The sequence below is a fragment of the Sander lucioperca genome, chromosome 2, assembly GCF_008315115.2.
Source record: "Sander lucioperca isolate FBNREF2018 chromosome 2, SLUC_FBN_1.2, whole genome shotgun sequence".
Taxonomy (NCBI): Eukaryota; Metazoa; Chordata; class Actinopteri; order Perciformes; family Percidae; genus Sander; species Sander lucioperca.
This window is the reverse complement of record NC_050174.1, coordinates 36675523-36698614: the sequence shown is the minus strand read 5'-3', so window position 1 is coordinate 36698614 and position 23092 is coordinate 36675523. Positions and strand designations below refer to the sequence as shown.

The 23092-nt window shown below is 40.6% G+C and overlaps 1 protein-coding gene across 1 annotated transcript; it reads left to right on the top strand.

Annotated features, from left to right (window-relative positions):
• The first annotated feature begins 3946 nt into the window (after positions 1–3946).
• On the top strand, positions 3947–18366 carry bco2l (beta-carotene 15, 15-dioxygenase 2, like). The gene is made up of 12 exons (XM_031305975.2): positions 3947–4186; positions 7157–7334; positions 8705–8916; positions 9648–9763; positions 9896–9998; positions 10603–10740; positions 12738–12898; positions 13316–13486; positions 13911–14048; positions 15296–15478; positions 15649–15759; positions 18101–18366. The coding sequence occupies exons 1-12, from the start codon at positions 4153–4155 to the stop codon at positions 18215–18217; spliced, it is 1662 nt and encodes a 553-aa protein (XP_031161835.1). The 5' UTR covers positions 3947–4152; the 3' UTR covers positions 18218–18366.
• The last annotated feature ends 4726 nt before the right edge of the window (positions 18367–23092 follow it).

Sequence of the window (23092 nt, the reverse complement as noted above, 5' to 3'; positions counted from 1 at the left end):
CTACAGCAACAAAACAAGCTTAGACATACTCGGCTTGTGTGTGTGTGTGTGTGTGCACGTGCATGCGTGTGTAAGCTTCTCTACAGCAACGATTTGCAATTAATTGAAAGCTAATTAAAATGGCTCTTCAAATCTGTAAAACATAGTTAAAGGTATTACAGGCCAGCGTCCAGAAACAGATGCCTCCCTCTCCCACTTTCTGATTAAACGTCATGTTTTCATTAATTTAATAGTGGCCAGATGACACAAGATAATGAACTGAGGTGCGTGCTGTGTTGCTATAACAAAACAAAACAAAAGAATAGGTAAATGGTTTCAGTTATTGCTGTTTTTTTTTTCTTTTTTCTTTACAGCAAAACATATCAACCTGCCCTGAAATATTCCCTGAGTTCAAAACCTCTGATCTCAAAGTCGGCCTTTTACCACTGAAACAGGTTTGCAGTCAGATGCAGCCTGTCATGTTCTGAGATGAGACATACTAGTTTCATGGCTGAGCAAAGCAGAACACCTCCTCAACTGAAAGCCCCCCCCTCCCCTCCCCCCAGGGGTTTGTAACAGGCACACTTCAGCCTGTTTTCCCTATCAGAACAACAGCTGAACTCTGAATGACACCTGTAAGCTTTATGGTTGCTTTTTATTACTTTGAGGCAGTAAACATTGTGCTTGGCCATTGCCATTCCCCACTTGGAGCAAAGGAGAAAGATTTTGCAATATAATGTATAAATAATATTGTGGCAGGCCACTGCTATATTGGCTTTTTGTGGGGTGTGTGTGTGGTTTTTAACTAATTTCCCTGCATACTGTAGTGTGCCGTTGCACAGTGTGCAGGATCTTTTGATTTGTGCAAATAATCTAACAGTTAAGCTCATTCTGAGACCTATGAGAAGCCGCTTAGGCCAGAATTGAATACTTTACTTGCACATACATATATACTTCACTTGCACATACATATATACTGGTACTAAACACTTGCACATTCATACTTCACTTGCACATACATATATACTGGTACTAAACACTTGCAAATACGTATTTACTTCACATTCGCATACGTACTGTATATACTTAATTTACACATACATTTATACTTCACTTGTGCATATATGGATACTTTACCTTGCTCATACATGCATACTTCACTTGCGCATACATGGATAATTCACTTGTGCATATATATACTTCACTTGCACACAAATGCATAAAGTGTGATTATATATGTGTGTGTGCTGAAGTATGTACTGTATGTAGGTGCTCATTGGTTGCTGCTTGGGGAGGATGGTGGCGTGTATCATCCACATTGTTAAGCTTTTTGTCTTTAAAATACATAAGGCTATATTTTCCGGTGGCTGCCTTATTTGCCATCGAGCCACTCGGCTGGAGTAAATCCAAGCATGTGCTGTCTGCTGCTGATTTGCTTTTATCATTATCCTTCGTGCTGATGTTAGCATGCAGCCTTACCTGCCTTTGCTTTTCCAATTGATGACGCATATGTTTATTTCATTTTGATGTCTTTGTTTACTGTGTTTTAATTCTGTGCTTCCCAACATTCTTTTGGCTCATCATCCCGTAGAAACACCCATGGTGGGAACTAGTGATTTAATTAAATTTCATGAGTGCATCATGACTCGACTGGTTTTCCCACAAGTCTTGTACGTACTCGCCAGGTTTCCATTTCTTTCATGTTGAGTGGGAGCGAGTAGCAGGGGAGTAGTGGGAGGTGCGGCCTGTCTCAACGCATACACTGCTATAGGCGAGTGTGTTCAGAACTGCTTACTGCATCAATTATTATTTATTTGATTCAGCGGTGGAATGTGTCCAAGTTCATTTACTCGAGTACTGTACTTAAGTACAAATTTGAGGTACATGTACTTTACTTGAGTCTTTTCTTTTCGTGCCACTTTCTACTTCTACTCCGCTACATTTCAGAGAGAAATATTCTACTTTTTACTCCACTACATTCATCTGACAGCTTTAGTTACTAGTTACTTTACAAATTAAGATTTTTGCACACAAAACACAGTTTTTTAAAATATGATGTTTTATTATAAATTAAACTACCCAAAAATATATAGACCTACAAATCCAGCCCAAAGGGACTTACCATCTCCAACAGAAAACACTGTTCACAAACTGCTCCAAACAGCTCTATTGTAGTCCAGCCTTTACTTCAGAGACAAACGTGGTCACTTTGTAACACAAGTTATAATGCTCGCCTAGCTGCTAGCGTGGCACGCCCTCATACTCTGCTTCTGACTAGCTAGCAGTACTTACTGCGCATGTGCGACTCCCAACAAAGATGGAACAGAAGTGAGATGTCTCACTCTGTAGCTAAAACAGAGAGCTCAACACACAGGGTGAAAAGAGGAGCTGCAGCAATGTGCAGAACAACAAATATATGGTGTTTTATGAAAATTAAACCATGTAAACCTATTCTGGTACAACCTCTAAACAATACAATTAAGAACCTGAAAATGAGCATAATATGAGCACTTTAAGTAAAGGGTCTGAATAATTCCTCCACCACTGATTTGACTTGACGCTTATGTGCAAGTTGTTCACTTTATGTTTCTATTTTCACCGGTCATCACTCTCCTGTTTTTACCCTTAACTCTATGTATTGTTGCAGACTTCTTGAATGCTAAGCCCTCTACTAAACTTATGATTTATGAAACACTTCATAAATATCAGAGACATACAGTTTATTTAGTCTACTTCTTGTCCACTGTTCTTAAGTCTATGTTTTGTATATATGTTGTTTGTGACTTTAGTTTTCCTTATTCTTAAGCTTTTTCTACATTTGAGTGTTCTATCTTTAAGTATCTTTCTTCTTCTTTAACACAATACACAAATACATGAAGAGTTATTCATAATAAGTTGGTTTTGGAACAACCAGATCTATTTCAGATCTGAGCAGCCTACCTGCAGGTTTGCTTGGGATTTTGGAAAGCATACAGTGTAATGGAAGCGGCAAACAGTGCTTATCACTTGACAGAATATGGCATGGCCAATTAAAACTGAGTGGTCTTTGAAAAATATCCTCATTACCGTTGTTTATGTGCCCATGGCGGAAGATACTGTTGTTTTTGGCTCAAAGACATTGCAACAGTTTGGGCATAGGAATTTTGCTGCTAAATGTTGTAATATTTAAAATAATAACGGACATCTCACATAATTGCATTCAGCAGCAATGTGTAGGAACCATGCTTACAGTGTGACACACACAAGCCTAACCCTAATGAAGCTAGACAATGTATAGAGAGATTAGATAAAAGCAGCAATCGTGCACAGACTACGTGGAATAAGTGCTGTATATAATCTAAAGGTCATTTTACAGACAGCAATGTTTACAGCATGCAACAATAAATAATACCACTAAACTAAAACTCATCAATGCTTTTATCTTCAGTATAGACTCGACTAGTTTAACAGTGTCTCCCTGAAAAAAATCAATGAGACAGCTGCAGCTGATTCCGAACAGAAGTAAAGATGTTTGCTTTGTTGTATTTGGGATAAATACAATGTAAAATGTAAAAAAAGACAACAATGATTGGCACTGGTCATAGTTCTTCAAAGAGGAGTACCTTTTGCTAACGCTGCTCGAGTCCTCATTAAGACCAAGAACGTGGATCACATCACTCCAGTTCGAGCTAGTCCAGTAGTCCGGTATTAAGCAAGATGTTGTCAGACACTTAGAATATCAATCTGAGCCTGTCAGTGGCAAAAAGAGCCCTTTTGTGAAGGTAAATACAAACTGGACAATTGCCCTATTAACTTACAATGTACCTTGTTTCGCCGCTGCCAACTGCAGCGATCTTGTTTAATAGTGGACCAATTTTAAAGATTGTTGTTCTCATCAGTCACTTAGACACAAAAACATAGGAAAAAATGGTTGAAAAAAATGTATTATTATACAACGCAAATGTATTATGTCACACTATGCACACAGTGACCTGCATCATGCAGCAAAGGACACCGCCTTTCATGTCACTTTTATTACTGGTTTAACGACATCAGTCAACACTGTACATACTGCTGTTTCGTGCCTGAGATCACTCCCTTCACTTAGCAAAGGACCCAAAGGTTCAAAGGTTTTCATCAGGGCTTATTTAAGTCCTCTGTGTTTGTCTGAGCCAATCCGCAGAACGACTAGCCATGTCCAAGACCGCCGAGCCCCAGACACACAGCGGTGAGTAGACAGCACCATGTGTGTGGCCAGATTCTAGCAGGTTGATTTTTATTCATCATTTATTGAAACATGAACATGAAGCAAAGGTAAAGATGTTTGCTTTGTTGTATTTGGGATAAACACAATGTAAAATGTGGTCATAGTTTTTCAAAGAGGAGCACCTTTTGCTTGTCATAGCAGATTCATTTCATTCATAATCTATTTCATTATGAATATGGCACAGGTCTTAGTTCTTCAAATACCTTTTGTCATGCGATTTTAAATTATGACACAATAACAAAAACACATAATTCTTTTGAGTTATGTATTTAGGTATCTGGTTGAATTTGTACAGAAGAGGATAAGGGCCACATGTGAAAAAATCTATTGAGTTCTGAGTTTAAAGTCATAATTCTGAAAATAAAGTCAGAATTCTGAGAAAAAAGTAAGAATTCTGACTTAAAAAAAAAAAAAAAAAAAACTTAAGGGGGAGGTGTTCCAGACACGTCCAGCTGGGAGGAGGCCTCGGGGAAGACCTGGGACTAGGTGGAGGGATTATATCTCCACCCTGGCCTGGGAACGCCTCGGGATCCCCCAGTCGGAGCTGGTTAATGTGGCTCGGAAAAGGGAAGTTTGGGGTCCCCTGCTGGAGCTGCTACCCCCGCGACCTGACCCCAGATTAGCGGACGAAGATGGATGGATGGAACTTAAAAACAAAACATTTCACTTACAACAAAAAAAATCAAAGTGTAGACATTCATAGCATTCCTGTATTTTGGTGTATCCATTTTTAAAGCAGAGACAACAACAGCATCTAATGTAAAGTCCCTTGTATAGAATTCCACACAGAAACACACACATGCACACAAAGGCCTGCACAATGTGGTTTTGTCATAATGGTATTTTCTTGCATTTCAAAATCAGCGCCGCAGTTACAATAGGACATGTTGGCATTTTCTATTGTTCCTGCTCCAAGGTCTCCTGTTGAATCAGAGCTGGGGAAAAGAATACGCACAATGTCTAATTAACAGCTTTTAGTCATTCTCAGCTGGTAACTAAACTGGCTGACAGGTCCCTGCACAGTAAAAATGAAAAGAAAAGAAATGGAAAAAGAGTTGTATATGACAGCTTAAATCCAACAAGGTTATTTACTTGAACACCGACTTACTGTCGGTGCCGTGAGGAAAACAATTCATTAAAGTAATAGGTGTTACAAATAAACTACTTTTGCAGTCATGATTATCCACAAAATGAGAGATATAAAAAGCAATATGTGAATCTATTATCCAAAACAGTTCTGGGCTCATACTGGGTTTTTCACGAGACTCGATTTTGAATGCAGCAGTAGGAAAATACATGAAATACCCGGCTAAAAAACATGACAGCACATATTCAGGCGTCATTTGCAATTCTGCAGTAATCACAATCAAAACTCACAAAGTCTACATCGTGAGACATTGTAAAAGTCCTCAGCGGTTATCGCTCTATTGCACATTCTGCTTTTTATTGTCTGTTGTAGTGGGAATGAAGGAAATTCTGATTCTGCTGATTGGTGCAATAACAATTCACAGCATCAAAAAACCACTGATACTGTAACCTGGGCTCAGCATGGGGCTCCACATTGAACCGCATTGATTTGCTTTTGTTAATCACATAACCCTCGTATATATTTTCCCACCTCCATTATGTGCTGAGATATTAGGTAATGAACAGGAATTGGTTATTGGATAAAAGATAGGACAGGTGTCATTCACAGTGCATGACCCCAGAGAGCCATGAGTACATTCACGCAGGAGCCCCTTACAGGACATAATGTCTCCCACCACGGAAGATGTTGTGTTTTTCTCATTAAAGCACTCGTTTGGTTATCCCATTTGAGTGTTGATAGCTTAAAACACAGCCGCAGAGGTGTGAAAGAAGGCATGAAAGTGTGGCATACTGTTTCTTTATAACACAACACATTTGTCTTAAAATTAGATTATGTTCAACTGAATTGCAAAGATCTGACGAGTTTGTATTGCAGGATACATTACATAAATACTTACATCACTTTCTCGTTTGCACTTGTTCAAAGTCCTTAAACTATAAATGGTTCACAGCACCACACCTATAGTGTGTAACGTTACGCATGTAAGTGGTGACGTGTGTGTGTGTGTTTGTGTGTGTGTGAGAGAGAGAGAGAGAGAGAGAGAGAGAGAGACAGAGAGGGTTAGTTTTTTTACAAAACAGTACACAGTGATTTGCAAAACACTAGACACACTTGTATACATTAGACACAGAAGTATATCATGATGTCACTTTCTTGCAATTCCAAAGCACTGACTGTCAAATGACCACACCTGTGAGCCCATCTGTGAAACACAGCCATCAGGTGCGTAAACACATGATTGCTTAATTGTAGATAAAACCAATCAGGTTTAAGCACTATACAAATGCAGCAGGTATGTCTAGTATTTTCTGTACTGTATTTTCAGTTTTTTCAGATCTTTTATTTTGTTTGTTGTTGTTTTTTTTACTGTAATTATAACCTGTACTGGATACAGTATTTTATGTTTGCTGAGCTAACAGTGTTATACACACTACTGTAGTAGTTGTATGAAAACTGGGACATGTTTTGTTGTGATTCTCCATGTTGACATGTTGACTGATTTGGGTATATGGAGGGAAATAAATGATATTTTCCTCAGTCTGCAGCATTGGTCTTGTGTGGTGTTTGGTGAACTTATTGTATATTTGCACTTTCTCTGTGTACTTCATTTACAGTACTCTAATCACTGAGAAGTAGAATTGCTACAAGTGTTTTAGGTTAGCAACAGCAGTATTTAACTGGTTCAAACAGAATTAAGTCGTTGTTTTTGCCTCTCCTCTCCTCTCCTCTCCTCTCCTCTCCTCTCCTCTCCTCTCCTCTCCTCTCCTCTCCTCTCCTCTCCTCTCCTCTCCTCTCCTCTCTCCTCTCCGCTCCTCTCCTCTCCTCTCCTCTCCTCTCCTCAGTACCTAGCAGGCAGCGATGTCCGCAGGCCAAAGGGCTGGAGAGCATCGAGCCTCTTGTGCGTTCTGTGGAGGAAACCCCTGATCCCATCCCCACCACCATCACAGGAACTATTCCATCCTGGATCAATGGGAGCTTCCTGAGGAATGGTCCTGGAAAGTTTGAATTTGGGAAAGACAGGTATTTGAAAAATACTATGGAAAATATTTAATGTGGTTCGGGAAAGGGAAGTTTGGGGTCCCCTGCTGGAGCTGCTACCCCCGCGACCCGTTACCGGATAAGCGGAAGAAGATGGATGGATGGATGGATATGGAAAACAAACAATTTACAGTTTTTCTCGATTGCTAAGACACATTTATTGAAACTTCGTGCTAGAGCATTAGAGCATGAAAGTGTGAAGCCCAACAGTGTGTTGGGCTTCACACTTTCATGCTCGGCCCCTAACAATAATAATAATCTCTACAAAAACAATAGGTTCCTCGCACTTTTGTGCTCGGGCCCTAATAAAAATAGTACATAGTAGTTTTTAGACATTTTAATGCAGAAATGTGAAACGTTATATCTTTAAACACAACAGGAACAGCAGAGCAACAGAGGAAACCATACGAGTCAGCAGACTCAACTTCAACACTATACAGTATAGTTTTGAGATGGCCTGTATCTGCTCATCTTTGAATACAAAGGGATTGTTGAGAATATACAGTTTGGAGATATTCAGGCAACAGATATTAAAGATATAGTGCGTAGTTTCTGTCTCCTCCATGAGGCATTCTAAGTGATGACAACAACACTGTCGGGAGCATCCACGTGATGCAAGCCTTCCGTGATCTCGCACCACCCCCACCCATCCTCCACACGGTTGCTAACGGAGGATAAAAAAAACACAATGGAGATCTTCGCTGCTGTTGTCCTTTTTTCAGCGGTGATGTAAAACACATCACATTTCGTACACCATACACTACACCATTATGTAAACATAGCCATACTGAGAAATATAGAGAGAGTTTTGTGGAGCTGATAGGCTTAATTAGCTTCATATCAACAGCTTTCTGCCCAATTTATTTATTTATTTTATAATGGGACACATGCAATACTCTACTATATCAGGGCCTGTGCAATATCCTCTCAACTAGTGGATGATCTCCATTCATTTTTCTTGTCCTAAAGTACATTGTTGTCTTGTTATATATTGTCATGTACTGTACTGTCTGTGTATGATTGATAACTAATGCATGTGTTTGTATGCAGCTGTTGTCAGCGCTTCTTGCCCAGGACAAAAATCTTATCTTATCATAACTCATTTGGCAATGGCTTGAAAGTAACGGATGTCCATTAATATAAAATAGTTGCACACTATAGCTTTAAAACCATGTAGTTTAAGCTGTCACACACTGAGCCAAGCGAGTAGTTAATTCAGCCTTGACCCATGACAAATCCTAAAAAAAAATGTCCTCATGTGGATGAAGAAATTAAGGTTCTTTCTTTGTTCTTTAATCGTTTTACACAACTACCCTGGTGACAAATTACTTGTTTTTATTTTCTTCTCTCAGATACACCCACTGGTTTGACGGCATGGCCATGATGCACCGGTTTCACATCTGTGAGGGCAACGTCACCTACAGCAGCCGATTCCTGCGAAGTGACTCATACATCAGCAACTCAGAGAAGAACCGCATCGTGGTGTCAGAGTTCGGGACATTAGCCATGCCTGATCCCTGCAAGAACATCTTTGCGCGCTTCTTTTCACGCTTTCAGGTTCCGAGTATGTGTGTCTTGCTTACATGTAGCATATTACCATGTGTAATACACCTTAGTGCAAAGTAGCACCTGCACTGCCAAATGCATTATTTACGTTACGTTACATGTCATTTAGCTGACGCTTTTATCCAAAGCGACTTACAATTGCTATATATCAGAGGTTGCACACCTCTGGAGCAACTAGGGGTTAAGTGTCTTGCTCAGGGACACATTGGTTGATGTATCACAGTGGAAATTGAACCCGGATCTCCCACACCAAAGGCATGTGTCATATACACTACGCCATCACCACCACCATTTAAAAACATATTCAGTTCATTTTTGGCATGAAGGTAACAAGGTGGCTGTGCCAGATTACTACAGGCAGAGTAGAAGTCAAACAAATCAACAGAAAAAAATATATTTTCTTAATCTTTTTTCTTCTTCAGTGCTCGTACTGCAGCCTTGACTGTGCTGTATTGTATATTGCTATTGCAGCCCAATGACAACCGGTGTTGCATCATAATGTGTTTTTTTTAAGGTAAAGGGAACACAAGTCAATATTTGTGTGTGAACAAGTGTGTGTGTGTGTAGTAGTCTGTGAGGGAAAGATCAATATGAAGCATGACATAAAGCTTCTAAAAAACTAATTAGGAAGAAATTGATGGAAAAAGTAGTTTTCAGTTTTATATGTCAGAACGATGAGTTTGTAAGTGTTATAATGAATATGCTCCTGACATCTGTACGTGTGAACAGAGGCCACAGATAACGCCAGTGTGAACTTTGTCAAGTACAAGGGGGACTATTATGTCAGCACCGAGACCAACTACATGAGACGAGTGGATCCACAGAGCCTGGAGACGAAGGAGAAGGTGAGTCAGTGTAACGGATAGAAAAGTCTCTTTTGAATGCTGATTCTGATGAACAGTCAGAGGGTAAGGACGAGCGAGACGGGAGACTGTTGATAATGAGGACAACAAAGATGATGATGCTGTCCATTTAAGGTGGACTGGAGTCAATACATTGCTGTCAACTCGGCTACAGCTCACCCACACTATGACCGGGAGGGAGCCACATACAACATGGGCAACTCCTACGGAAAAAGTGGTAACCTTCCTTCCCACCTGCCTTCCTACATAACCAAATATGTCTGTATTTATGTAAATATCCTTATGCGCTCCATCCAAATATGTCTGTATTTATGTTAATATCGTTGATCCATCCTGGTGCAGGGCTAGAATGGGTGGCACCGCCCAACCCTGAAATATGATTCCCCCCCCCTCCTGATTAGATCAGGAGTACTGTCACTTGGCTGCCTGTTCTGCCAATCTTCCCAGCCCTTGTCACATGACCAATTCATGTTTCCATGGTGACTATCATAAATTCTGCTACCATGGAACCAACACTAGGATTGTTAAAAAAAAAAAAATAAGTGGCAGACTGAGCCTATAGAAAACGTGTATTGTAGTCAGATAAACAATTTGTTTAAAATGAAAACAAGTGAAACTAATAATGAAGGTGACGTTTTATTTAGCAGAATTACATTGTGTTGTTCTATCCTATCCAATATTTCCTATATTTTTTTAGACTTTCCTTTCGTGACTGATTACTAGTCCACCCTGTGCCACCCCACTTTAAAAAATCCTGGAATTGCCATTGGATCCATCCTAACAAATACTGTACAACACCTGTTGTTTTTGGGCCTCCTCAGGTTTCTTCTACAACGTCATTCGTGTGCCTCCTCCTGGGGAGAAAGCAACGGAGGACTCCGCAGACCTGGATGGAGCCAAAGTGATCTGCTCCATCCGTGCAGCTGAACCCAGGAAACCTTCCTATTTTCACAGCTTTGGTGAGACACACATTACAGAATAACAAACACCTTCTTTACAGTAAGTAGTCTTGCATGCTGGATGTATACTGAAGTGGAATTACAGTAATGAGTTCTATGAGAGATTTAGTTTTTCTGCCTGCACTGACAGGGTGAGTCTATACTTCACTAAAAGAGAGCGTCTCAGTTTTTCCTCTGCTCTTATTAATTACTAATTTGAATTCTAGTCTCTCCCTGCTTCTTTTAGGACAATCACAGCTCCTTTGTCTTTCTGCTCAGCTTTCACTCTCTTTCTTTCCATAACTCTGCCATTGACTCACACACAAAAGTACACACTTTCCCTTACACTCTGTGTCTGTTAAATCTGATAAAAAAATACACATAATCAACTTTTGACTGTAGTTTCTGTCTTATTAATTTCTTTAGACAGACCAGCGCATTGCATTATTTGAGCCTACTAGACATGGAAGCATGTACAAGTTTTGACATCAAGTCCCTGATCGTTATGATATTTTTAAAGTGGTAGTAGTGTTATTGATTTAATATGACTACTGAAACTTAGGTCAGAATCCAGGATCATGCCGATATTTCCAACTGGATTTGTACTCTTCTTTAACAGCCTTGAAGTCTTTCTTCATTTTTATTGAAGAATTAGGGCGAATAAAAGAAAAGTAATACTAGTTCACCTGTATGAACATGACTGGATGTTACTAGTCAGCTGATTTTCAAGCAGTTGATGACGAAACCGCTGATAGTGAAGCATTAAACTGATCATGACATTAGCAAATCAGCTAAGGCAAGCACGACTCCGTTGCTCTGCCCGATCTTACACAACGTTGCTCCGTGTGGTTGTTGCACTGGGCCAGTTCCCTGATAATATCTCAGTCTATATTTCCTGCAGACCACCCTTGCTCTGCCAGACTGTCTGGCACCAAGAAATCTCACAAGCGATGGAACATACGGTTATACAAGGCAACACATAATTACTTCTGGCAGTAGAGCTACAGTAGATGGGGGGGTTATGTTTAGCCCCCATGTCATGTGTTTATCTGCTAGCACAATAATTTTGGTGGGGCAGGGGCAAGCAAGATTTAGGTTGCAAAGTGATGGGGCAAAAGTGGAGTAGCAGTGTGCTTCTGCAAAAAGGATTCATTCGTTTTTTTTGCGAACCCTCCATTACTTGTCCAATTAAACAACATGGGGCAACTTGGAAACTCATTTTCAGTTTGCATACAGACATAATGCCCTACCATTTATTTTCCAAATTTGGTTCACACCTGAAATCATGTTGGCAGGTCACATAGCTTTGCAATAATTGACCCATGAATGACTCATTTCATGTGTTTATGAAAAGATTCATGAGGCATATCAGTGGGGTGACAAAAAACGAATGATGAGTTACACTGTAAAAAGTGAGATTTCCATGTCTTTTTACTATAAAGCAGGGCAATATGCTATATAAATGCTGTTAAAGTTTCAAAATGCTCAATCCACTTGGAAATGCACACAGCTTTTATTCAGAATCTGAGCATTTAAACGAACCGTCAGGACTTGTACTGTTGTGATGTCACAACTATACTACAGTATATATAGGTAGAAAGTGCCGCTACTTACAGTCATTCCCCGGCTGCAATGATGGTGCAGAGACTCCGAGAGTGCAGATGTGAAAGACCCAAATACGCTGACCAATCGTAGCAGACTGGGCTTTTTCAGGAGGGGGTCTTAAAGAGACAGGTGCTAAAAGACAGAGGGTGAATACAGGTATATTCAGACAAACAGTATGAGAAAAATAATGTGTTTTTTGAACATTAAAGCATGTAATCATATTCTAGTAGAAACCCAAAACACAAGTATGCACCTGAAAATGAGCATTATATGGAACCTTTAAATGTGTCATCCCACCATGACACAGCATTACAATAATTTATGAAAATGATGAAAACATGATGAAGATGATCTGTCAATCGTGTGTTTTTTGAATGCATACATTTCGCCCTGTGTGTGCCCTCCCTTTCCAGTCATGTCGGAGAACTACATTGTGTTCATCGAGCAGCCGATCAAGCTGGACCTGCTCAAGTTCATGCTGTACAGAATACAGGGAAAGAGCTTTCATAAAGTCATGACCTGGGACCCTCAGTATGAAACCATCTTCCACTTGGTCGACCGCCACACTGGCAAGGTGGGTTAGTTTACTGCACAGCAGCAGACACACATAGAAAGTACGAGGTAGGAAACGCACACACCCGTTTGCTGAATAGTCACATCAGAAATGGAAAGCTGCGAGCTAATCTGTTCACGCATGGCGGAGCTTTTTCCTTATTTATTTAGATGAAGTCACACTCTGATGGTGTAGCCTTTTCTCATACATTGTAACTCTCAATTTTCACATCTCATTACATAGCATACCCATTAAGCATACAATAGCAAACCTTTGTAATGTGAAGGTACAACACAGTAACAGCAGTGCCAGGGAATGCGCTTGTTCTCGAATGTTAAAAGCAACACAGAAACTCCTTCTCGTTTGTACAAAAGCCTTAATAAATCTGTGTCATTTTATGAATAAGTTCCTGATTGCTTGCTCTGACTGGTTCAACAGCAGAGTGAGGTGAAGTACCGTGCAGCACCCATGTTCACACTGCATCAGATCAATGCTTTTGAAGAGGACGGGTTCTTGGTCATGGACATGTGCTGTGGGGACGATGGTGAGGTCATTGGAGACTTCACATTGGAGAATCTCCGCAGAGGCCCGGGAGAGGAAATGGACAAGGTTAATGCATCCAGCTTGACTCTGAATCATAATGAAAAAGCACACATAATCAAAGAGTGCCTGGCATACTAATGTTTTATTAGTTTTTCGTCAGTGAGCAGCTCAGATTGAAGGTCTGGCTTTTACTAAATGATTTCAACTGAAGAAATATTGAACTACCAAAAAATAGCACGCATGTGCAATACGCTTTTGAAATCTCTGCAATTTCAAATGTGGTGAAGTTTATTACTTCAATCAAAACATACTTACCTAAAAAATAACATCAGAATTCCTCCAAAAAATATAACTGCCATATACATGTTTTATTTTGTGTCAGCGTTTTGTTTCTGTTTTAGGGTCTGATTGTCCCTGAGGTTGAGTTGCACCTTTCAGTCAAAGGAGCGACTCTCACAGTTTTTCACGTCTGTCTGATTTTGTTTGGCAGTTTTACAACTCGTTGTGCAGAAACCTCCCAAGGAGATATGTCTTGCCCCTGACTGTGGATGAACAAACTCCTTTGGACCAAAACCTTGTCACTCTGCATAAATATACAGCCACAGCAAAGAAGACCAAACCGAGAGAGGTAGGAGTAAACGGTCATTGTGTATACAAAGTAATATGCTTAACTTAACATTACACTCAATCTGGTTTTCCTGGAATCAAGTAAGAAATGGGCCCTATGATCATGATAAATGCAGCCAATTCACTCCCACACGCAATTATCCAGCATTATGAGACACTAAAGGTACTTCAAGATAGTGCTTTCATGACTTACAGCAGATAAAAATGATGTTGAAATGGGAGTCCACCATGCGGCTGAATAAGTGTCATTTAACAGCTCACACACACACACACAGACACACAGGCACACAGATACACACACACACACACACACACACACACACACACACACACACACACACACACACACACATGTAGTGTGTTTCACTATCTTTGTAGGGACCCGTCATTGACATACTGCATTCCCTAGCCCCTTACCCTAACTTTAACCATCACAACTAAATGCCTAACCTTAACCCTTACCCTCACCCTAACCATAACCTAATTCTAACCCTAATCCTAAAACCAAGTCTTAATCCTCAAACAGACCTTTAAACTTGTGGGGTCCAGCATTTTGGCCCCACAAAGCTGTCCGGACCCCACAAGTATACTGTATTCCCGGTTTTTGGACCGAACTACGAATATAGTTAAACAAGAACACACACACACACACACACACACACACACACACACACACACACACACACACACACACACACACACACAGACAGACAGACAGACAGACAGACAGACACACACACACACACACACACACACACACACACACACACACACACACACACACACACACACACACACACACACACACACTTATGGCAGAATAAAGCTGAAATGTGAAAATGTGATGTTTTAGTTGTCATGACTACCTGAGTGACACTGTCCTCAGTTCTTAGTGAGAGTGGTGTTATGTACATGTAACAGTTAAAAGTAAAAGTGCTGCTGGCTACCACAATTACTATAAGGACACTATGGTTGTTTTTTGCAATTGAAGGTATATATATATATATTTCAAAATAAAATTAAAAGAAATTGATTCATCTTAATTCAAGTTAGAGATGAATGCATGGGATCTTGTGCAGGTGTCCATTTACTGTATGTATTTTAGAGAATAATGCAGTATTGATTCCAGCCTTCAAATGTGTACAGTAAATCAGGTCTGTTGGTGTGCATTAACTGGGTACATTCTGGGCTAAAATGTAAAAGTTGCACTGAAAGTAAAATCCTCACTTCCTCCTGTGACCCGTGCAGGTTTACATGACCCACGAGGAACTTCACGATGACGAGCTGCTGCAATACGGCGGCCTTGAGTTCCCTCAGATCAACTATAACCAGTACAATGGCAGACCGTACCGCTACTTCTACTCCTGTGGCTTTGGACACGTCTTCGCTGACTCCCTGCTCAAAATGGATGTCCACACCAAGGAGCTTAAGGTTCCTATCAATCAAAGACTTCTTAGGGAGGAAGTCATTCTTAACTGTTCACATCAAAGTTATTTCTACTGCTGCTTCTCTATCACTGAGGGCAAGGAGGCTGAGAGTTAGTTTTATAACATGAAACAGCTCCGAGTGAAGCGGATGCTTATGTAATCTTCCCTGCCTAGGTGTGGCGTTATCCCGGCTTGTACCCGTCTGAGCCTGTCTTTGTTGCGTCGCCCAAAGCTACCGAAGAAGATGATGGAGTGGTCTTGTCAGTCATCGTCACACCCAGAGAAGTGAGTTAACAAGTACTACAAAAACAACACAAAAACAATCAGAAGAGCAGCAGCAGGCATCGGTAACTTGAATTGTGACAATATTCATTTGACTGAATTGTAACAGTGCACTTTGACACAGTGCTTTGAGAGATATAAGAAAAAAGATGCAAAATCCACAGTTTTCAAAGCAGACTTTGTATATGAGTTTGTGCAACACATTCTCATGAACGGGTTCGTATGATATGCTACGGAATCACTTACACACAACAATAATATAATAATAAGTAAATACAGTTGTATTGACTGTATTTACATTGCCATAATCATAGATTAATAACCAGATAAGCAAGAGTCAAAAGCTCCCCAAAAAAGCTTAAAAAACAGCGTCAAAAGACGCTTTAAATGAATGAACGAACAGATTATATTTCAGAAGTTTACTAACTGAGCAACTTTGTCTGAGAAAAAACAAAGTTGATTTTAGCCGACAAAGGATGACTGTGAGCCGGGTACAAGCACCGTGAGGGGATTGTCCTTTCAGCGGTCGTTGCAGTTGAGTTTAGCCGACAAAAGGTGACATTCATGCGGCAACGACAGTGAAAGAAAGTTTAGGCACCAAAACGACTAGGATTAGAAAAAAGATTGTGGTTTGGGTTAAAACACCGGTCACACCCTTAAGCAGTACTCCCGGGACACGAAGACACGTTCCTGGGTAAACGTGTTGTGTTTTCCCTGGGACACGAACTCCGCTCCCCCACTTGAAAGTCCTATGTTTTAGGAATTATAGTGCATTACTTTTCACAGTTATATAAATAGGCGGACTGGCAATCTGGAAGTTCTGCGAATGCCAGAAGGGCCGATGCACTCTTGGGCCGATTTGGGCCGCTGGAAAAATTTAAAAAAATGCGGCAACACTGGCATATCACACTAGTTTGACAAAAATATGCAAGACCGTACGGTTGCAGCCTGGAGCCTCCCGTCTGGTGCCGTCGGGCTTCTACTTTTCAAAATAAAAGCTTGCGTCTGGTCCACTATGTCTTCGCACTTTGGTGTTTTGGGTGTTTAAGTATGCAATAATATGTTTTAAATATGCAACCATTTCCATTCTATTCTAAGATGGTGCCATGGTAGTTTATTTGAAGATTTTATGAAATCCAAAATCCAAGGCAGAACAAAATAAGCATAGCTAACGCACGATATAGGCACAAAGCTACGACAATGGTACAGAATATGCCTACTACAAGCTCAAAAACGGAGCCACAAAACACAAGGGTATAAAACATATCACTGAATTATATTAAATTAGAGATAGCCCGATACCATTTTTTGCTGGATGGAAGTGATATGATTTCTATCTTTGTTGTTGGCCTGGCTCAGGTTAAACTCTTTGTGAAACATGAACTAACACAAACAATGAATGCCACAGAACTTTCTTTTATTCTCCAGTTTGACAGTCAGTTATAACGGAAAAACAACATAAACTACTTTAACGTAGATTTTCTTTAGGGCTTTATTATGTGGTATCGGATCGGTGAATTAACTCCAGTACTTCCCGATACCGATACCAGTGTTTTAGGCAGTACCGGAGCCGATACCGATACTGGTATCGGTATCAGCTCATCTCTATATTAAATCAAATCAAAGTGAAGCAAGCCAGTCTGCGGCTGCCCTAGTGCTGCTAGCTTGGCTTACAAGATTAGCTCCCTTGTCGTCTGTTGCTAGCAGGGTCGCTCTGGCAGTGACAGGTGTAGAGGGTGCTGCTGCTACTTCTTTCGGTTACAGCTGCTGAGTTTTCTGCCTCCGGTCTTTTAGGCTTTTTAGCCTGTGGTTGATTTATAAAGAAATCCAAAATGCGCTTTTGTGCCATGGTTAGCTAACGTCTGTACTGTTGACCAGCTGGGAAAGTTTCCACAACTATCTTCACTCATGAATGAGTGTCAGAGGCGCACAGCACGCCTTGCTCTTGGCAAAATCAGCAGATTCATTCTAATCAAATTATGTGTTTATCTCTTACTTACCAAATTTTAAAATGTATTACATTTAATTTGTAATGAAAGGAATTAGATTTATATTAATAATCAATTTATTAAAAGTACTTTTTTTTTTTTTTTTTTTTTACTATGGTTGTAGTAGTTTGTCCTTTCACTAGGGGGTGCTGAAGCACCCTCCGCACCCCTAGTTCCCGCGGCCATGCCTGGCTATATACAGTATATGTGCGAATGGTTCACGATAACAGCCTGTTTTGTGTAACCTGATCATACATATAAATCTCACAGTCTGGTACTTTCACTACCATTCTAGGGAGGAGGGTGTCCTGTGACCTTGTTCTTTAAATAAAATATTTCACCCCTCTTGTTTCCAGGAGAAAAGTACCTTCCTACTCGTTCTGGATGCCAAGACCTTCACTGAGCTGGGAAGAGCAGAGGTCCCTGTCACTATCCCGTTCGGGACCCACGGCGTGTTTAACGAGATGGGCTAGCTGCGCCACGGTTTGCAGCTCTGTAGATAATTGATGAAATTGAACCAGCAACCAGCCACTTTATCCACAGTATGGAACATCTCTGTTGATGTCATTGCCTGTAAAATTCCTTTAACTGTGAAAGAAATAAGAGCTGGGGAAAAACTGCAGACTCATGCTTTTTGTTTGTGCCTCCTTGATAGGAATAGGTGCATGTCCCCACTGTGTGCTGCCATTACAGTCAGAAAGATGGCAATCTTTTGGAGACTAACAAGACAGAAAGCCCAGCATGGCATCAGTGTACTGATAATGTTTGTCCTCTAAGTGTTCTTATATGCTCTTGTAAGATTTTGAAACAGCCTCTAGATAATGCACGAGTCCCATATGGATGGTGCTTACCTGGAAGGACTAATACTTTACGTTGAAAACATTTTCGAAAAACGAAACAAAGCATGAAAGTCAATACACACACTGAAATAAAACCCATCCCCCCCCCTTTTTTTCTGTTTAAACCCCAAAGTGTTTATGCATCATCACGCCACTGGAAATGCTATACTCCCAGTGAGAACAGAACAGCACTTAGGATACATAAAAATGCATCAGAGTAAATTCAATTTCTGTCAATGTAATGTGATAGAAATGGACAACGTCTGAAATGCCAGGGAAACAAATGGATCTAACTGGTCGAACGTCTCCAGAGAGTCTAGCAGAGGTCACATCAGAAATGTGCTGCCTTTTGTATTCGCTCAAAACAACCCAAAACAAAGTTGACGTACTGTACACAAAAAACTGACATGTTTTCATTGTTTCGTTTTCGTAAGCCGAACAGAACAGTGTAGAGTAACACACACAGACCTTACACAGCATTTCAAGAAGCCTACAACTGCACTTGTCACTCCACTGTCTCCACAATTGAGTTTACTGATGCCTATTCCATCGGCTATTTTCCCTCTCACATTGATCAGAACAGATTGATTTGAACTGACTCTGGGATCTGCACCTGATACACGCGCTAACGGCTGTGTGAAAGCTCAGAGGTTTCAAATATATTATGCCCCATGTATTTTTTGTGCCTTTTTTAATATTTCAAAAGAGACTTTCAGTCAAGAGTTACAGCGGAGAAGTTTTAAAGATATTTTGCAACAGCAAGTTCCAACCGTCAATAATTCATGACCGTACAGTACACACAGGCAGAGATTTCATCTTTAGCTTCTCTTATTACACTGAACTGAATAAAACAGGATGGAATAGAGCTACAGTACACTGTTCATAATTTAATTTAATGTAATTGATTTAATACTGGGAATTAACAACACATGTTCCTTGCTTCAACTGGGGCTGTGTCTCCTAATAAGTATGCCGTAAAGGTCTCCCAAGATACACATTCATTAGCCCATAATTAATAATCGAATCAGTCATGCTCAACCTGTGTGTGTGTGTGTGTGTGTGTGTGTGTGTGTGTGTGTGTGTGTGTGTGTGTGAGCGCGCACATACTGTATGCTCAGGTTCATTAGTAATCTCTCCTACGAGCATGACCAGTAGAGAGAGATACAGCAACCTTTGCCCTCACATGAATCTTAAACTAAATTCAGTTTTTCACAAATCTGTGTGGCGAAGCACACTATTGTGTCTATTGGGTGAGACATTAAGCATGAGGATCAATGGTTCAATCAATGTGTTTTTCTAGATAGTTTGAACACTGAATGCGTTGGATTCACCTGGGAAAGATTGCCAAGCACACAGTCAGCATTGCCAGACCTATCTCCACAGCGCTGTGGACTAAGATCTGGCTACACCACAGATACATTCCAGGTTAGGAGAAAGCATTTCTTTTTTTTTTAAAACCAATCACAATTGTCTTGGGCGGCGCTAAGTTCAGGACTCAGAGACGGTGGCTCTGCAAAATAGTCGAACCTAGGAACTTGTTTTAGTGTCATATTTGCACCGCGCAAAAGAAAATGCCACATACAATATTAAATGAAGTTAACTGTTCACACAATACATTAACGTGAGCTATTTAAACTAGCTGGATACATGGTTAAACCTAATTTGGTCTTACCAGTGTATCACCATGTGTATTTAGTCCACAACAATTCCCACCAATAAGTCCCAAAATGTCCCAGTTAGAGAGTAAATGCCATAAACATATTCTTTGTAAATCTTTACAATCATTCCCCGAAAGAACCAAGCAGGCCTGCTTTGTTACATGATCCAAGTTTTCTCCAAAACTTGCCATTTTCAGCGTGTAACGTTTGCTTGGTAGCTCGAAGGTTCTGGTTGCTGTTCCTTGAAATCGACTGGAGTTTAGAATGTAAACATAAAGAAAGCGGAAGGTGAGGGATTTCTGGCAGAACTTCCGGTAAATAAACCGTGGTCGATCCAGACTACAGTAATCCCACCAATCTGTCCCAAAACGTCCCAGTTAGAGAGTAAACGCCGTAAACATATTCTTCGTTAATCTTTCCAAGCAGGCCTGTCATGTGGCACGATCCAAATTGTCTTGAAAACGTTCCTTTTTCAGCGTGTAGCTTGTGAGCTCGGAGGTTGTTGTTTTACCCTGTAACAAAGGGATTTTGAGAATGGCAACACGCAGAGAGTGAAAGGTGAGGGACAAAGCTGTCAGGCAATTATCCTGGAAATGTATTTCCGTTTATCCAGACTACCAAGCACACTATCTACGTACAGTCATTCTGGAAGCACTTGTGCAGGCATCTATACACACTGTAGCACAAATAAACTCGCATACACAACATTTGTATGCAAGTTGGTTTGTCCTGCTTTCAAGGTGACAGTTTCAGACTGGCTCTTATTTGACCCATGAGAGTATCTATGAGCTCACTCTCAACCTCCGATGCTGTCTCACTAAGCACAAGTTAATGCACAGTCTTAACTTTGGCTGCTATCTGTATCATTATTTCATATCCTATGAATTCATAATGGTATCATCTATATTCACCATATTAGACACACTTCTCAGAGGCAGGCACTGATTTCCCTCAATAGCGATAACAATGTCTTCTATAGCCACATATGTCATTCCCCATCTTCCCGGTCTTGAGCCGCCATGTGGGAGCACGGTTATCTGACATACAGATTATCTGTCTGCGTGTGTGCGTGTCTGCAAGTGTATGTTAAGCATATGCTTAATTATGAAAAAGCGTAGCAGTAGGAGATATGTATGTGTGTGTGTTTCTCTGTGGGCCCTCTCTAATTGTACACAGGGAGAAAAAAAAACTGCAGATGCTTTATGAAGTCAGAATGGAGCAATTAAATTCCCACGAAGGGGGTGAATCGTGCAATGTCAACACGAATAATGTCCCACCATGGACCTGACAGCCTGGCTCAGGAAAAAGAAAATGTGAGGAGAGGATTTATCCATATTGCACAATCATGGATGGAAATAATGTAATGCTGGAATAAGAATCCACAATGCAAATGTAGCTGTTTTTTCCCCCACAATGTTTCTCTCTTGATTTCATGCCTTTTTTGTTATTATAAATGTTTTCCTCCTCCTGAGCCTACTGCTCAAGCAACTGTAAACTTAATACAGTTTATGCAACTGCTGCTCAGTGAGAAAAATACTTGAATAACTAAATGGCTTCTTTGTTATCTGCTAAAATGAAAGAATAAAATTGTCTGGCTTGGAAATAGTTGCTCGATATGCACAAGGCTGCCATTCTTTGTTTGAAAAAAATGCATTTCTGCTTAAAATCGAGTGAAGAATAGGCTTGATCGGCCACTGCAGCACTAACGCAGGACAGATGCAGGATACATTCATGCCGGAGATGATGCTTTTCAGTGTCCCCATAATGACAGAGCCTTCAAACTCTTGGGGGGTGGAGATGAGAATAAGCCCGGGCCAATATAGGCAGAATGAGGCTGATTTTGCCATTAAAGCGGCGAGCTCTTTTCCCTCTTGGATGGAAGCCTGGGCTGACAGTCAAACATCATTATGAGCCAGTGGCCTTGCAGTTTGTCACTGTCAGTGCCTCTAAATAGAGACTTTGTTTTCAAGATTTGTAAAGATTTATGACATTCCGGGCACTATTTAAGCAGTGATGCACAGCAAAGTCATTTTGTTTAATGTGAAGCCACTTTGAAAAATGGCAGATTCTTCTGTGCGTGGTGGACTTATTTCCTCCGAGCTCAAATATAATACGAGACATTGTGTTCATTTTTTTTTTTTTTTTTTTATCTTTCTTTCAATCAGAGGAAACCCAGATGTGTCTGGGTATTGCTTAAAATGAACGATGACATTTTCATCATCATTGTTAAAACCCTACAAAACATTTGTGAATTGCTATGACTTGTGGGTATGAAGCCCTTATAATGTCAGCCAAAAAAAAGGAATTGGCCTATTGGCCTTGATAAATACTCAAATAAAAGAGTCCCTATGTGCTGGAAGACCGGATATTCTTGCTAGGAGTGCAAGTAGCCAACACACTTATTATTGCTTCCTAATTCCTTCCTTGATGTGTTGCAGTTGTGGCCTCATTTCTCTTTACAAGGCTGTAAGGATATCCCTTATGAAAGAGATATTCATCGTGTAAGGAGGATATTATACATGAATCACAGGAATTGTTTCACAAAATGTATAGGCTTTCACAGTATCCTGCAGCAATAATACCCCAGGAGATTGAGAAAACAGGCCAAGTGAGGTCACTATAATTTCACTGCTGAGTACTACAGGTGCATCTTACCCCCCCCCCCCCCCGGCTCCCTTGGCCCTGCAGGAAGATTACAGGAACATGTTGGTAATCTTTCTATAGGGTAGCATTTATTATTGGGCCTCGATGTGACCGAGTACCACGTTTTCCAATGAGAGCACCCTTCCGGCAGCGCCCTCTGCTGGCGCACACAAACTCCTCTTTATAAAGTGCCGTGATGCCTCGACAC

Bases quoted from the DNA above. Each gene is read 5' to 3' on its own strand.
- bco2l (XM_031305975.2), top strand. From the start codon at position 4,153: ATGTCCAAGACCGCCGAGCCCCAGACACACAGCG. The intron at 7,335-8,704 runs GTATTTGAAAAA...TTCTTCTCTCAG, and splicing joins TTTGAATTTGGGAAAGACAG to ATACACCCACTGGTTTGACG. The intron at 13,487-13,910 runs GTTAATGCATCC...TTTGTTTGGCAG, and splicing joins CGGGAGAGGAAATGGACAAG to TTTTACAACTCGTTGTGCAG.